The sequence below is a fragment of the Oncorhynchus masou genome, chromosome 10, assembly GCF_036934945.1.
Source record: "Oncorhynchus masou masou isolate Uvic2021 chromosome 10, UVic_Omas_1.1, whole genome shotgun sequence".
Taxonomy (NCBI): domain Eukaryota; kingdom Metazoa; phylum Chordata; class Actinopteri; order Salmoniformes; family Salmonidae; genus Oncorhynchus; species Oncorhynchus masou.
This window is the reverse complement of record NC_088221.1, coordinates 5,385,184-5,403,213: the sequence shown is the minus strand read 5'-3', so window position 1 is coordinate 5,403,213 and position 18,030 is coordinate 5,385,184. Positions and strand designations below refer to the sequence as shown.

General features: G+C 41.6%; 1 protein-coding gene across 1 annotated transcript in view; it reads left to right on the top strand.

The window, feature by feature from the left end:
* LOC135547074 (melanophilin-like) overlaps nt 1–18,030 on the top strand; it is a 120,319-nt gene that overhangs the window by 86,971 nt on the left and 15,318 nt on the right. Inside the window, exons 10-11 of the mRNA XM_064975708.1 lie at nt 10,823–10,906; nt 12,104–12,388. Coding sequence (XP_064831780.1) covers nt 10,823–10,906; nt 12,104–12,388 — 369 coding nt within the window. The remainder of the gene's footprint in view (nt 1–10,822; nt 10,907–12,103; nt 12,389–18,030) is intronic.

The window sequence follows — 18,030 nt, the reverse complement described above, 5'->3', positions numbered from 1 at the left end:
CGTTTCATCTGACCATATGACATTCTCCCAATCTTCTTCTGGATCATCCAAATGCTCTCTAGCAAACTTCAGACGGGCCTGGACATGTACTGTCTTAAGCAGGGGGCCACATCTGGCACTGCAGGATTTGAGTCCCTGTCGGCGTAGTATGTTACTGATGGTAGGCTTTGTTACTTTGGTCCCAGCTCTCTGCAGGTCGTTCACTAGGTCCCCCCATGTGGTTCTAGGATTTTTGCTCACCGTTCTTGTGATCATTTTGACCCCACGGGGTGAGATCTTGAGTGGAGCCCCAGATCGAGGGAGATTATCAGTGGTCTTGTATGTCTTCCATTTCCTAATAATTGCTCCCACAGTTGATTTCTTCAAACCAAGCTGCTTACCTATTGCAGATTCAGTCTTCCCAGCCTGGTGCAGGTCTACAATTTTGTTTCTGGTGTCCTTTGACAGCTCTTTGGTTTTGTCCATAGTGGAGTTTGGAGTGTGACTGTTTGAGGTTGTCGACAGGTGTCTTTTATACTGATAACAAGTTCAAACAGGTGCCATTAATACAGGTAACGAGTGGAGGACGGAGGAGCCTCTTAAAGAAGAAGTTACAGGTCTGTGAGACCCAGAAATCTTGCTTGTTTGTAGGTGACCAAATACTTATTTTCCACCATAATTTGCTAATAAATTTATTCAAAATCCTACAATGTGATTTTCTGGATTTTCTTTTATGATTTTGTCCGTCATAGTTGAAGTGTACCTGTGATGAAAATTACAGGCCTCTCTCATCTTTTTAAGTAGGAGAACTGCACAATTGGTGGCTGACTAAATATTTTCTGCCCCACTGTACATACAGTAAATACTTTTTTGCCCCACTGTATATCCACAGTAAAACAAGTCCTATATCGACATAACCTGAAAGGCCACTCGGCAAGGAAGAAGCCACTGCTACTAAACCTCCATAAAAAAGCTAGACTACAGTTTGCAACTGCACATGGGGACATAGATTGTACGTTTTGGAGAAATGTCCTCTAGTCTGAGAAAACAAAATTAGAACTGTTTGGCCATAATGACCATTTTTATGTTTGGAGAAAAAGGGGGAGGCTTGCAATCCGAAGAACACCATCCCAACCGTGAAGCACGGGGATGGCAGCATCATGTTGTGGGGGTGCTTTGCTGCAGGAGGGCTTGGTGCACTTCACAAAATAGTGGCATCATGAGGAAGTAAAATTATGTGGATATATTGATTCAACATCTCAAGACATCAGTCAGGAAGTTAAAGCTTGGTGGCAAACGGGTCTTCCAAATGGACAATGACCCCAAGCATAATTCCAATTAAGGACAACAAAGTCAAGGTATTACAGTGGCCATCACAAAGTCCTGACCTCAATCCTATGGAAAATGTGTGGGCAGAACTGAAAAAGTGTGTGTGAGCAAGGAGGCCTACAAACCTGACTCATTTACACCAGCTCTGTCAGGAGGAATGGGCGTAAATTCTCCCAATTTATTGTGGGAAGCTTGTGGAAGGCTACCTGAAACATTTTACCCAAATTATGCAATTTAAAGGCAATGCTACCAAATACTAATTGTGTATATGTAAACGTCTGACCCACTGGGAATGTGATGAAAGGAATACAAGCTGAAGTTAATCATTCACTCTACTATTATTCTGACATTTCACATTCTTAAAATAAAGTGGTGATCCTAACTGACCTAAAACAGAGTTTTTTTACTTTGATTTAATGTCAGGAATTGTGAAACACTGAGTTTAAATGTATTTGGCTAAGGTGTATGCAAATTTCCTACTTCCACTGTACCTGAACAAGGCAGTTAACCCACTGTTCCTATGCCGTCGTTGTAAATAAGAATTTGTTCTTAACTGACTTGCCTCGTTAAATAAAAGTAAATATATATGTATATAACTCAGCAAAAAAAGAAAAGTCCTTTCACTGTCAACTGCGTTTATTTTCAGCAAATTTATCGTGTAAATATTTCTATGAGCATGACAAGATTCAACAACTGAGACAAACTGAACAAGTTCCACAGACAAGTTACTCACAGAAATGGAATAATGTGTTCCAGATGACAGCTTTGCATACTCTTGGTATTCTCTCAACCAGCTTCACCTGGAATGCTTTTCCAACAGTCTTGAAGGAGTTCCCATATATGCTGTGCACTTGTTGGCTGCTTTTCCTTCACTCTGTGTTCCAACTCAACCCAAACCATCTCAATTGGGTTGAGTTTGGGTGATTGTGGAGGCCAGGTCATCTGATGCAGCACACCATTACTCTCCTTCTTGGTCAAATAGCCCTTACGCAGCCTGGAGGTGTGTTTTAGGTCATTGTCCTGTTGAAAAACAAATGATAGTGGGACTAAGTGCAAACCAGATGCGATGGCGTACCACTGCAGAATGCTGTGGTAGCCTTGCTGGTTAAGTGTGACTTGAATTGTAAATAAATTACTGACAGTGTCACCAGCAAAGCACCCCCACAACATCACACATCTTCCTCTATGCTTATCGGTGGGAACCACATATGCGGACATCTTCGTCTCACATGACACGGCGGTTGGAACCAAAAATCGCAAATTTGGACTCATCAGTCCAAAGGACAGATTTCCACAAGTCTAATGTCCAAGCAAATCTCTTCTTATTTTTGGTGTCCTTTTAGTAGTGGTTTGTTTGCAGCAATTTGACCATGAAGGCCTGTTTCACTCAGTGTCCTCTGAAAAGTTGATGTTGAGATGTGTCTGTTACTTGAACTCTGTGAATAATTTATTTGGACTGCAATCTGAGGTGCAGTTAACTCTATTGAACTTATCCTCTGCAGCAGAGCTAACTCTAGGTCTTCCTTTCCTGTGGCGGTCCTTATGAGAACCAGCTTGATGGTTTTTGCAACTGCACTTGAAGAAACTTTCAAAGTTCTTGAAATGTTCCATATTGGCTGACCTTCATGTCTTAAAGTGGTGATGGACTGTAATTTCTCTTTGCTTATTTGAGCTGTTCATGACATAATATGGACTTGGTCTTTTACCAAATACGGCTATCTTCTGTATACCACCCCTACCTTGTCACAACACAACTGATTGGCTTAAACGCAAGAAGGAAAGAAATTCCACAAATTAACTTATCAAGGCACACCTGTTAACTTCTTGAAACTCCCCATCCCGGATCCGGGTTTGTGACTAAAGCCTCAGGCTCATTAGCATAACGCAACGTTAACGATTTCTGAAAATCGCAAATAAAATGAAAATAATGCGTCTGCTCTCAAGCTTAGCCTTTTCTTAACAACACTGTCATCTCAGATTTTCAAAATATGCTTTTGAACCATAGAAATTGACTAATTTGTGTAAGAGTATGCAAAGCTAGCATAGCATTTTGAGTAGCATTTAGCACGCAACATTTTCACAAAAACCAGATAACCAAATAAATAAAATCATTTACCTTTGAAGAGCTTCTGATGTTTTCAATGAGGAGACTCTCAGTTACATACCAAATGCGCAGTTTTTCCTGAAAGCGTCTGTGTGTAGGAGAAATCGTTCCGTTTTCTACATTGCGTCTGGCTACCGAAACGAACCGAAAATTCAGTCACCTACAACGTAAAACTTTTTCCGAATTAACTACATAATATCGACCGAAACATGGCAAACGTTGTTTGGAATCCATCCTCAAGGTGTTTTTTCACATATCTCTTCATTGATATGCAGTTCGTGGAAGCTTGCTTTCCTCTCTGTATCCCATGGAAAAATACTGGCAGGTGACTTTTGCGCACCAATTTCGGCGCAGGACACCGGGCGGACACCTGGTAAATGTGGTCTCTTATGGTCAATCTTCCAATGATCTGCCTACAAATACGTCACAATGCTGCAGACACCTTGGGGAAACGACAGAAAGGGCAGGCTCATTCCTCTCGCATTCACAGCCATATAAGGAGACAATGGAATACAGAGCCTCAAAAATCCTTGTCATTTCCTGGATGCCATCTCATCTTGGTTTTGCCTGAAGCTCACGTTCTAGGGCACGCACAGAGAATATCTTGGTATTTCTGGACATGTCAGAGTGTTTTCTTTCGAATGCTATCAATTATATGCATAGTCGAGCATCTTTTTGTGACAAAATATCTTGTTTAAAACGGGAACGTTTTTCATCCAAAAATGAAATAGCGCCCCCATAGATGTAAGAGGTTAATTGAAATGCATTCCTGTTGACTACCTCATGAAGCTGGTTGAGAGAATGTGCAAATCTTTCATCAAGGCATTTGATGCCTTGATTTGTTTCAAATTTTTTGGGTTGCTACATGATTCCATATGTGGTATGTCATAGATGTGATGTCTTCACCATTTTTCTACAAAGTAGAAAGTAGTGAAAATAAAGAAAACCCTGGAATGAGTAGCTGTGTCCAAACTTTAGACTGGCACTGTATGTCTTGTGTCGGAGCCGTTGAATTGTGACTCTACTTTGTCTCTGTACTGACATTTTGCCTGTTTGATTGCCGAGGCAAAATTTGACTATTTTTATTCAATCATATTCCCAGTCACCTTGCCGTGGTTAAATGCAGTGGTTCACGCTTTCAATGCTGCCATCTATCTATGGTTTTTGGTCAGGTTTTAATCATCACAGTGTGAACAGCATCCCTTATACTCTGAAGTCACCGTGTCAGTGTATACGTTAATGTTATTCTCAGAGGCAACCCGGAACATGTCCCAGTCCTCGAGATCAAAACAGTCTTGACTAGCGTTGAATAGACCTTAGCACGGATACTTCCTGCCTATGGGAAGGGAGGGGCAAAATGTAGTCGTGATCTGATTTGCCGAAGGGATGTCGGGGGAGGACCTTGCAGCCATCCCGGAACAGAGAGTAACAACGGTTGAGTGTTTTTGAAGTGTGAGTACTGCAGGCAATGTGTTGATAGAACTTTGGTAGTGTTTTTCTCAGATTTGCTTTATTAAAGTCCCCAGCTATAAAAAATGCGGCCTCAGGATATGCAGTGTCCAGTTTGCACAAGCTACACGTTGCACGTTGTTGGCTGCACGTTTTGCTGTGTTGTAGATGTAAGTTTTGTTTTGGATTGGCTCGTCAGGGGGAATAAGTATAATAGAAAAATAGAAGATGTTTAAAAAAGTTTTGTATTGGGTTTTCTCTCTGTTGGTTGTGAGAATTTATTGTGTTGGGGTTTGCACAACCACAACTTCTACAGCCTCAGGTTCCCTCGAAATCAGACCTTCTCCACCTGTATCTTCATGAGAAATATATGTTTGTGTGATGTTACCGTACTGAATTTTATAGGTAGATTCATTTTTTGGAGTGGTCCTGGGCTGAAAATGCTGCAACCACTTAGTGTGTTTCCTTTGTAGATAATGCTACCTACCTATTATGTCAGCAATCTGCATATTTAGCTTTAGCTAGTGTTTTTCTCAGATTTGCTTTATTAAAGTCCCCAGCTATAAAAAATGCGGCCTCAGGATATGCATTGTGCATCTTGTGGGGTTTATGCAGTGTAGCTACATGAGGCTATCGTTGGATTCATTTGAATACAAAACAGTCAGAATACAGAAGATGTTAGCTAGCTAAGTAGACTTGTTAGCTATCTGAACATTAAACACACTAAGGTTAGCAACTAACATAGCTAGCAGGCTACAAACTGAACTGTGAGAATGTGGCCATTTTGGCATCACTCTTCCACCTTTCAAAATACATAACAATGTTTTTCCGGTTTATGGATAGGTCATGAGCAGTCTTTCTCGTTTCTTTTTCTCTTTTGGGGTCGAGTTGACTCAGATCCAAGAACAGAAAATGATGCTTGTTGGCTTCGTCTGCTCTGTTTGTGTCTGGTGGCTGTAACATAAGGTTGCAAGTGACTTTCACTTCCTCTCCAGCAGGGTCATTCGAGTGCCCAAGAACACTAAGGTAACCTGCCTAAATGACTACTGACACGTAGCACTCACGCCTGTAGCCATGAAATGCTTTGAAAGGCTGGTCATGGTTCACATCAACACCATTCTCTTCCATGTGGCTGTAGTGGAGCAGGTTGAGAGCTTCAAGTTCCTTGGCGTCCACATCACCAACAAACTTACATGGTCCAAGCACACCAAGACAGTCGTGAAGAGGGCACGACAAAACCTATTCCCCCTCAGGAGACTGAAACGATTTGGCATGGGTCCTTAGATACTCAAAAGGTTCTACAGCTGGACCATCGAGAGCATCCTAACGGGTTGCATCACTTCCTGTTATGGCAACTGCTCGGCCTCTGACCGCAAGGCACTACGAAGGGTAGTGCGTACGACCCAGTACATCACTGGGGCCAAGCTTCCTGCCATCCAGGACCTCTATACCAGGCGGTGTCAGAGGAAGGCCCTAAAAATTGTCAAAGACTCCAGCCACCCTAGTCATAGACTGTTCTCTCTGGTACCGCACGGCAAGCGGTACCGGAGCGCCAAGTCCAAGAGGCATCTAAACAGCTTCTATCCATCGCCATCCCCAAGCCATAAGACATCTGAACATCTAATCAAATGGCTACCCAGACTATTTGCATTGCACCCCCCCTCTACACTGCTGCTACTCTCTGTTATTATCTACGCATAGTCACTTCAATAACTCTACCTACTTGTACATATTACCTCAAATACTTCGACACCGGTGCCCCTGCATATTGACTCTGTGCCGGTACCACCTGTATATAGCTACGCTATTGTTATTTACTGCTGCTCTTGAATTATTTGTTGGTTTGTTATTCTTTTTTGGTATATTCTTTAAAACTGCATTGTTGGTTAAGGGCTTGTAAGTAAGCATTTCACTGTAAGGTCTACACTTTTTGTATTCTGCGCATGTAACAAATACAATTTGATTTGATTAGCGCAAAGACACACCTTGCCCAGAAGGTCAGCCCAAAGCAGCTCATGGCTCAACCCCCCTTGTTTTCGTTCAAAGTGAAAACACTGCACAATAAGTGGAGCGGCATAGGTTCGCCCACGACACGCAGATTTCATTTGGAAAGGAGATGTTGGGATAGCCACACCTCACATTAGCTGAGTTGCGAGCTACAGCTCTTTCACTTTACATAGACAAACAAAGCCTGAATCTGGCGTTTACCCCTGTTTAGTTGGTCTATATTCATAGTTTGTTCTTTCTTACTCACTATCCTCAGTTCATGTGGGGTTTTCCTTTAGTTTGTCTTTTCTAAAGCAAATCTAGTGGGCATCCATGGTGGGTGTCAAGGTGACTCCTTTGTTAGTTATTTTTTCTGTTGGGCGACAACATTTAGGTTTGTCTTTAGAGAACGTAACCGTTCTTACCGAGGCATTTGAAAAACTCCATGGTCTTTGTTGTTGAATCTGTGCTGACCATACAATTTTCTTTTCACTTTGACATTATGGATTATTTTGTGTGGATCAATGACCAAAAACAAAAATCAATGAAATCCTTTTAATTCACACTTTTAATGCAACAAAATGTGACAGGATCCAAGGGAGGTGAATACTTATGATAGGCACTGTATATGTACAATTATTGACATGGCCATGTTTATGTCTGTCAATCAAGCAAAAACACTCAACTAATTAGTTGGTCAGTTTATCATTGAATCAATCAATGTCCTCTCCACAACATAAATATAGCTTATTTCACTACTTGTATCGATTTATTTATCGGAAGATAGGAGACATAACACAACATGTCTTTTTAAATAAACATTTTATCAAATATGAATGTTTCCCGAAACGATCAGATCATCTATCACTGAGGATGGGATAAGGCCAGAGAAAAGAACAAAACAAAAAGGCATTAAGACAGTCGTCTGTCGCAATATCAAAGAGCTTTATCTTCTCAATCCCAGCTGTACTCTCTCTCTCATTCCCACCTTAGAAAATATTGAGATATCCTGTGTCATGCTAAATTAGTCTCACATCTGGGCAACACTAGTGCAGTTATGGAGATGTTGAGAAGAAGAGAGCAGCTCAGTCAAACACAGAGCAGACAGCAGAGCAACATGTGTTTGTCAGAGATCAAAAGAAGCCATGACATCAATCTATGCATCAGTCTCCAAACTCTTATCGGCAGCCAATGGCAAGCCTTTCTCAGTGTCTATGTTAGCTCATCTGGCATATGATCTGTCTATTGTGTACTGCTAGACTAGGCATTCATCTTGTGTTTTCAAATCAAGAGCTGGATTCAATCAAACTGGTGCTGTAGATACACTAAATATACACAAGAGTATGTGATCACTCCTTCAAATTAGTGGATTCGGCTATTTCAGCCACACCCGTTGCTGACAGCTGTATAAAATCAAGCACACAACCATGCAATCTCCATAGACAAATATTGTCATTAGAATGACCTTACTGAAGAGCTCAGTGACTTTCGACGTAGCACCGTCATAGGATGCCACCTTTCCAACAGGTCAGTTTGTCAAATTTCTGCCCTGCTGGAGCTGCCCCGATCAACTGTAAGTGCTGTTATTGTGAAGTGGAGCAACAACGGGACCCCAGAGTGCTGAAGCACGTAAGCACATAGAAATCGCCTGTCCTCCATTGCAACACTCACTACCGAGTTCCGAACTGCCTCTGGAAGCAACTTCAGCACAAGACCTGTTCGTCGGGAGCTTCATGAAATGGGCTTCCATGGCCAAGCAACACACACAAGTCTAACATCACCATGCGCAATGCCAAGTGTTGGCTGGAGTGGTGTAAAGATCGCCACCATGGACTCTGGACTCTGGACTCACTCTGGAGTGATGACTCATGCTTTATATCTGGCAGTCTATTGGATGAATCTGGGTTTGGCGGATGCCAGGAGAACGCTACCTGCCCGAATGCATAGTGCCAACTGTAAAGTTTGTTGGAGGAGGTATAATGATCCGGGGCTGCTTTTCATGGTTCGGGCTAGACCCCTTAATTCCAGTGAAGGGAAATCTTAACTCTGCAGCATACAATGACATTCTAAATGATTCTGTGCTTCCAACTTTGTCAGGAGTATTTCCATCTGTAATAAAGCCTTTTTGTGGCCTTTGGCAGTGATTTACAGTTGTCTTTCAGAGTCTTTCTGGGTAAGTCTTTAAGAGCTTTGCAAACCTGGATTGTATAATAGTAGCACATTATTCTTAAAAACATTATTCAAGCTCTGTCAAATTGGTTGTTGATCATTGCTAGACAGCCATTTTCAAATCTTGTCATAGATTTTCAAGCTGATTTTAAGTCAAAAATTTAACTAGGCCTCTAAGGAACATTCAATGTCATCTTGGTAAGCAACTACAGTGTATATTGGACCTTGTGTTTTTAGCTTATTGTCCTGCTGAAAGGTCATTTTTGTCTCCCTGTGTCTGTTGGAAAGCTGACTGAACCAGCTTTTTCTGTAGGGTTTTCCCTGTGCTTAGCTCTATTACATTTATTTTTATCAACAACAAAAAACTCCCTTGCTGATGATAAGAATACCCATAACATGATGCAGCCACCACCATGCTTGAAAATATGTAAAGTGGTACTCTGATGTGTTATGTTCGATTTGCCCGAAAAACAAGGCTTTGGACTCAGGGCATCAAGTTAATTTCTTTGCCTAATATTTTGCAGTTTTTATTTAGTGCCTTGTTGCAAAGAGGATGCATATTTTTGAACATTTTTATTCTGTATGTGCTTTGACACTGTCATTTAGGTTAGTATTGTGGAGTAACTACACTGTTGTTGATCCATCCTCCAGTTTTCTCCAATCACAGCCATTCAACTCTGTAACTGTTTTAAAGTCACCTTTATGGTGAAATCCCTGAGTGTTTTCCTTCCTCGCCGACAACTGAGTAAGGAAGAACAGCTGTGTATTTTTAGTGACTGGATCCAAAGTGTAATTAATAACTTCACCATGCTCAAAGGGATATTCAATGTCTGCTTTATTTATATATATATATATATATATATATATATATATATATATATATATATATATATATATATATATATATATATATATATGTACACAGTACCAGTCAAAGTTATTTACTATTTTCTACATTGTATAATAATAGTGAAGACATCAAAACTATGAAATAACACACAAAAAACGGATAAAATCCAAATATATTTTATATTTATATTTATTCAAAGTAGCCACTCTTTGCTTTTAAGACAGCTTTGCACACTCTTGGCATTCTCTCAATAGGTGCCCTTCTTTGCGAGCCATTGGAAAACCTCCCTGGTCTTTGTGGTTGAATCTGTGAATGAAATTCACTGCTTGACTGAGGGACCTAACACATAATTCTATGTGTGGGGTACAGAGATGAGGTAGTCATTAAAAAATAATGTTGAACATTAATTATTGCCCACAGAGTGAGGCAATGCAACTCATTATGTGATTTGTAAATCACATTTTTATTCCTGAACTTATTTAGGCTTGCTGTACAAAAGGGGTTGAATAATTAATGACTCAAGACATTTCAGTTTTTCAATTTCTATTAATTTGTACAAATTTCAAACAACATAATTCTACTTTGACATGATGGGGTATTGTGTGTAGGCCAGTAACACAAAATCTAAATGTAATCAATTTTTAAATCAGACTAACACACCAAAATGTGGAATAAGTCAAGGGGTGTTCTATGTTCAAGTATCATAGTTTCAAGATTACTGGTATTTGAGACAAAAGTCTCTGTTCCCTTGTTCACAACTGGATTGGTACATTAAGCTCAAGCTCAGCATGTTTGGAAAGACCCAAAACCCATGGCTGAAGCTTGTGCTTTAATTTTATACACCAGTGCAGGTTTTTACACTACAACACATACCATACAGTCACAATGGGTATTTTATCTTCCTGTCTCTCATTTTCCTCCCTTTCCTTGTCTCTGTGTGTGTCTCTCTGCTGCAGATAACTGAGCTGAACAGACGCATGTCGGTCATTGAGAAACTACTGAACCGTCTGGAACAGAAAGTGACATCCCCCTATGAGCAGGTAAAGGGCCTTACCGCTGGAGACTATACATAGAACAGAATGTTTGGGACAGTGCTCTACACCAGTCGGTTCTAAAGCTCTATGTTTTTCACTTATTGGTATGCTCAAAAGCTCTTTTGTCTCATGAATGTTATACCTGAAAGCAGGTTCACTCTAACCCTTTGTTAATGAGAGAAGAGGAGCCATATACACTAAAATCTCATGATTAATGGTTTGTCACGCAAGTCTGAGATCATTTTTGCATCGACACTTCCGAGACCTCGTGTCCAAGCCATCAGTTGCCAGGGGAAAACCAGCAGACCTTTGAAAATGTGTATTATGTTAAATTCAAAACACTTCACTATAAACAAGGCAGGCTTTGAGCTTGATTGCTCATTCTGTTTTGCTTCCAAAATGAATCATGCTTTGCCTTTTTGTGGCTAATGCGCTATTACATTAATTATCGTTCAGTAAACATTTTTGTGAAAGCAGGATCTGCAAAGCATCTGTAAAGCATCTCCCGTACAAAGTCAAGAAAACATTTGGACGTTTGAAAAATGTTGGCTTCTGGTTACACAACTATAGAATATTATTCATCCCTATAAACATCTGTCAAGAATTGTTTGTAAAATAATACATCTGCAGTAGGCCTATGTTTATGTAGTTATTACAGTAGTCTATCTGTTCAGCAACCCTCTGATAAATTCAATTTTCCTTGACAAAAAAAAGTCAAAAATATTTGCTATGATTTATTTAAGACTTTTAATTTGTACTATTGTTATGTTAATAGTGTCTTCACCTTTAAAAGCAGGATTTTATTGTATTAATAAAGGGGGTTCATACAGTAAGTTTGTGTAGTCCATTACTCTGTCAGACTGGATTAAATTTAATTACTTTTGTGTCTCTGCTTCTTTTTCTATTATTATTGAATTATTTGCCATGCTCAACTCTAAACAAAAATATATAGATGCGTTTTTGACTGGTATAGCAAGTAACGCAACTTCAAATAAGGCAACCGTAACCATGTCTTGCAGCGTACTAGTAGACGGAGACAGGTCCTCGGATCCTATGTCCCCTCATCCCCTCATCGTGGGGGACAATAATGCTTTTTTTCCCATAACATAATAAACATTATGCCATTGTGTAATGAAATTAAATAAACAAAATAACCATGTTTATAAGTGATGACTCATTTCTCCCCATTCTGTGTCTTCCTAGGGCCAGTCTTGTACTTCTCCCCTGCCCCAGTGGGAGGAGGTGGACCTGGAGGAACTGCAGCTGAGGCAGAAGCTGGACCAGCTGACGGGCAACATCAGTGACAAGGGTCTGTCCTCGGAGGAGGATGAACCCAAGAGGCCCCCATCCCCCAAGGAGAGCCCAGGGTGGGGGAGGCGCCTTAGGGGGGACGTGAGCCCATCCGGGTCCCTCTCCAGACCCTCCTCCAGACCGGGCATTATGATCAGCTCACCCATCGATGAACTGCAGGAGCCCTCTGAAGTACAGGTAGAGAAACGCAAGGGTGACTGACTGGGTTTGCCCTCAGTCATCTGTGGGCCACAAGATTGTTAGCCCGTCGAGCTAAAGCTAAGGCAATAGCTCAGGGAGCTAACGCAAATCTTAAGGTCTCAAGCAAGGTTACTCATCATATTATTTCACCGAACCACCTCAATTTCATCCTATTACACACCTCCAATGCACTGAATCCTGACCTGAGATATTTGAGTCAATGGAAGATTTGCATGTAAGTTTACAATTTTTTTATCACTAATACTCATATGCACACATTACAAACATGCGCACACATATATCGTAAACGAACATGCCTATTGTAGCAAACCACCTGCGTTGTGTTATGGATATATAAACTTACTAGCAGAAATTCAATGTACAATTGTAAGGCAACCAGCTGCAATGTTTTAAATTTGGGGGGGAAATCTTGTTGAGAACTCACAATTCTATTGCAGCTAGTTTCCTTATAGTTGTACGTTGAATCAATACATACTTTTTTTGCAGTGTAGGTTTTGCCTTCACTTTTAATCCTGAAGTCTTTTAGCGATCTATTCTACCCTTTTTCACTGAATATCATTGGCTGGAGAATAGCTTTTTCAGCCACTTCACTGAAGTGCATGCTCAGCCATTATTCAAGTTGCTGAGCATCCCTGTTTACATGTTCCTTCTCAAACAGCTCGTTTCTAACAGATTTATTGAAAATTTGGCAGAACCGGGAACATATTTCCTTTAAGTGGTCACTGCTGCAAATTCAAAACTGTTTCAATACAGATTTCAAAAAGAGAACATGGGTTTTTCAACATATTTTGGACATTTTTTTATTGAAACTCGTTATTATCACCTAACCATAAATGATATTAAAGCGTGATAAGGTGTTTATTCAAACATGTCATTTAACACCCAATGACACAAAACACCAACTTTTTAGAACAGATACAGTGCCTTGCGAAAGTATTCGGCCCCCTTGAACTTTGCGACCTTTTGCCACATTTCAGGCTTCAAACATAAAGATATAAAACTGTATTTTTTTGTGAAGAATCAACAAAAATTGGGCGTGCAAAATTATTCAGCCCCCTTAAGTTAATACTTTGTAGCGCCACCTTTTGCTGCGATTACAGCTGTAAGTCGCTTGGGGTATGTCTCTATCAGTTTTGCACATCGAGAGACTGCAATTTTTTCCCATTCCTCCTTGCAAAACAGCTCGAGCTCAGTGAGGTTGGATGGATGGAGAGCATTTGTGAACAGCAGTTTTCAGTTCTTTCCACAGATTCTCGATTGGATTCAGGTCTGGACTTTGACTTGGCCATTCTAACACCTGGATATGATTATTTTTGAACCATTCCATTGTAGATTTTGCTTTATGTTTTGGATCATTGTCTTGTTGGAAGACAAATCTCCTTCCCAGTCTCAGGTCTTTTGCAGACTCCATCAGGTTTTCTTCCAGAATGGTCCTGTATTTGGCTCCATCCATCTTCCCATCAATTTTAACCATCTTCCCTGTCCCTGCTGAAGAAAAGCAGGCCCAAACCATTATGCTGCCACCACCATGTTTGACAGTGGGGATGGTGTTCAGGGTGATGAGCTGTGTTGCTTTTACGCCAAACATAACGTTTTGCATTGTTGCCAAAAAGTTCAATTTTGGTTTCATCTGACCAGAGCACCTTCTTCCACATGTTTGGTGTGTCTCCCAGGTGGCTTGCGTCAAACTTTAAACAACACTTTTTATGGATATCTTTAAGAAATGGCTTTCTTCTTGCCACTCTTCCATAAAGGCCAGATTTGTGCAATATACGACTGATTGTTGTCCTATGGACAGAGTCTCCCACCTCAGCTGTAGATCTCTGCAGTTCATCCAGAGTGATCACGGGCCTCTTGGCTGCATCTCTGATCAGTCTTCTCCTTGTATGAGCTGAACGTTTAGAGGGACGGCCAGGTCTTGGTAGATTTGCAGTGGTCTGATACTCCTTCCATTTCAATATTATCACTTGCACAGTGCTCTTTGGGATGTTTAAAGCTTGGAAAATCTTTTTGTATCCAAATCCGGCTTTAAACTTTCTCGGACCTGCCTGGTGTGTTCCTTGTTCTTCATGTTGCTCTCTGCGCTTTTAACGGACCTCTGAGACTATCACAGAGCAGGTGCATTTAAACGGAGACTTGATTACACACAGGTGGATTGTATTTATCATCATTAGTCATTTAGGTCAACATTGGATCATTCAGAGATCCTCACTGAACTTCTGGAGAGAGTTTGCTGCACTGAAAGTAAATAATTTTGAACGCCCAATTTTTCAGTTTTTGATTTGTTAAAAAGTTTGAAATATCCAATAAATGTCATTCCACTTCATGATTGTGTCCCACTTGTTGTTAATTCTTCACAAAAAAATACAGTTTTATATCTTTATGTTTGAAGCCTGAAATGTGGCAAAAGGTCACAAAGTTCAGTTTCAGTTTCACGCGAATGCTGCCATCAATCCACGGTTTCTGGTTAGGGAATGTTTTAATCGTTGCTATGGGAACGACATCTTCAACGCACGTTCTAATGAACTCGCACACCGAATCAGCGTATTCGTCAATGTTGTTATCTGACGCAATACGAAACATGTCCCAGTCCACGTGATGGAAGCAGTCTTGGAGTGTGGAGTCAGCTTGGTCGGACCAGCGTTGGACAGACCTCAGCGTGGGAGCTTCTTTTTTTAGTTTTTGTCTGTAGGCAGGTATCAGCAAAATGGAGTCGTGGTCAGCTTTTCCGAAAGGGGGGCGGGGCAGGGCCTTATATGCGTCGCGGAAGTTAGAGTAACAGTGATCCAAGGTTTTTTTGCCCCTGGTTGCGCAATCGATATGCTGATAAAATTTAGGGAATCTTGTTTTCAGATTAGCCTTGTTAAAATCCCTAGCAACAATGAATGCAGCCTCCGGATAAATGGTTTCCAGTTTGCAAAGAGTTAAATAAAGTTTGTTCAGAGCCATCGATGTGTCTGCTTGGGGGGGGATATATACGGCTGTGATTATAATCGAAGAGAATTGTCTTAGTAGATAATGCAGTCTACATTTGATTGTGAGGAATTCTAAATCAGGTGAACAGAAGGATTTGAGTTCCTGTATGTTTTTTTCATCGCACCATGCCTCGTTAGCTATAAGGCATACACCCCCACCCCTCTTCTTACCAGAAAGGTGTTTGTTTCTGTCGGCGCGATGCGTGGAGAAACCCGTTGGCTGCACCGCTTCGGATAGCGTCTCTCCAGTGAGCCATGTTTCCGTGAAGCACAGAACGTTACAGTCTCTGATGTCCCTCTGGAATGCTCAGTCCCCTCCTGTACTCCCTGTTCCCTCATGACTGCGTGGCCACCCACGTCTCCAACTCAATCATGAAGTGTGCTAACGATACAACAGTGATAGAATGACTATAGTGGTAGCTAGCTAGAGTACTCCTAATTTCTCCAGGAATGATTTAGACAAACATTTTACTTATCTGTTGTTGTCTTTGTCTATTTGCTAGCTAGGGCCATCTACTTTAAGTGCTGTGTCTTTCCAGTATTTGCTGTGTGGACTGCTCATAACTTGCAGATGATTGTTGACACATCAATCAGGATTAAGTGGAAGGGCAATTTGTGACTGTTGTTGTTTTTGTAATCAGTGGCTGTATTGGAGGGGGAGTGGTTTCCCCTCTCCTCGGCAATCAATAATTAGTGGGAGGTGTGCTCTTCACCTCTGTAAGGCAATTATCAGTCATATCAGTGGAAGTCTTGTCCCAAAACTAAGACGGTTCTGCCGAGTTGTTCTGCGGAGTGGTTCGAGGAAGCTCCACACCACTCTCTCAATATCTTACCTAGTTATTTTCTGATGATCTCATTTAGCTCTTTTGTAGCTTTGGCAACTGTGTTTGTTTTCTATACCTGTTCGTGCCTCTCCTTGTAGCCTTTACAGACGCTCCCCACCCCTTGCAACCCTTCTAGAACGCGGTCAAGGACGCCAAGTTCATCTCAGCTATGGTACACTTCAGTCCCTTGACTTCTTGGCCCTGACGGCGACATGGATCACCCCTAACACCACTGCTACTCCATCTGCTCTCTCTTCATCTGACTACGTTTTCTCTCATAGTCCAAGAGCATCTGTTCATAACAGTGTTGGCACAGAGCTACTCTACTCTTTACTCTCTCACTCACCTGTCATCTCCTCATTTGAATTCCATACTGTCACTGTCAATTGTCCACTCAAGATGAACATTGTTGTTATCTATTGCCTGCCAGGTGCTCTTAGAGTTCCTCAATGAGCTTGACACCTTGATAAGCTCATTTCCTGTTGATGGCTTACAGCTCTTTGTACTGGGAATCTTCAACCTCCCGACGTCTGCCTTTGATTCATTTCTTTCCAACTCTTTCTTTCCCCTCCTCTTTTGACCTCACACTTTCCCAGTCCACTCCCACTCACAAGGCAGGCAATTTGCTTGACTTCATATTTACTAGAGGCTGATCTGGTCTCTGATCACTATTTTGTTTCCTTTTTTGTCTCCTCCAACCCTAGCCACTCAGCCCATACCTAAATGGTCTTGCGCTATCTCAATCGTCACTATCTCTCTCTCTGACTACTCTCTCCTCTTCTATCCTGTCATCTCTCCCTTCTGCTAAATCCTCTCCCCTCCTTTCTCCTGATTCAACTCTTCAACACTACTCTCTTCCATTCTGCATCCTATGTCTCGCACTATCCCCTTTCCTCCCGGACCGGCTCGGCCCTCCCCTCCTGCTCTGTGTCTGAGTGAGCCATTGCGAGCGTACAGAACAGGGCTGTGGGCAGCTGAGTGAAAATGGAGGAAAACTAAACTTCCTGGAGGACCTATCATCCTTTTACTCCCTTCTCTTCCTCTGTATCTGATGCTAAAGCCACTTTATATCACTCAAAATGTCAAGCTTCTGCCTCTAAACCTAGGAAACTATTTTCAACTTCTCCCTCCTTAATCCTCCACTCCCTCCCTCCTCTCACTCTGAGGATGAATTTGTCAACCACTTTGAAAAGAAGGTTGATGACATCCGCTCCTCATTCACTCAGCTTATTGAGTCCACTGGTCCCACTCACACAGAACTACCCTACGCCTTGACCTCTTTCTCACCTCTCGCTCTAGATTAAGTTCTGCAACTAGTGTTGTCCGGCTGCCCGACAACTTCCCGCTCGACCCCATCCCCTCCTCCAGACCATATCTGGAGACCTTCTCTCATTCCTCTCTTCCCTCATCAACTAACCCCTGACCACTGGCTATGTCCCCTCTGACTTCAAAATGGCCCAAGTTGTTCCCCTCCTCAAGAAACTAACACTTGACTCCCGTGATGTCAAAAACTACAGACCAGTATGTATCTATTTTCTAAAACACTTGTGTGCTTTCTCTGACCAACTCTCTTGCTATCTATCAGAACTACTGTCTTTCTCTCTTCTTGACCCTAACCAGTCAGGCTTCAAGATGGGTCATTCAACAGGGATTGCTGTTCTGTGTCAAAGAGGCTTACAGAGGCCCACACCGCAAAGCTGATTGCCTCCTCTGTTCTCATCCTCCTAGATCTATCCACTGACTTCGACACTGTGCCCATTCTAACGTTCTATTGAACGGGGTGGTCCAGAAGCTAATTCCCTGAAATTCTATCCATTTT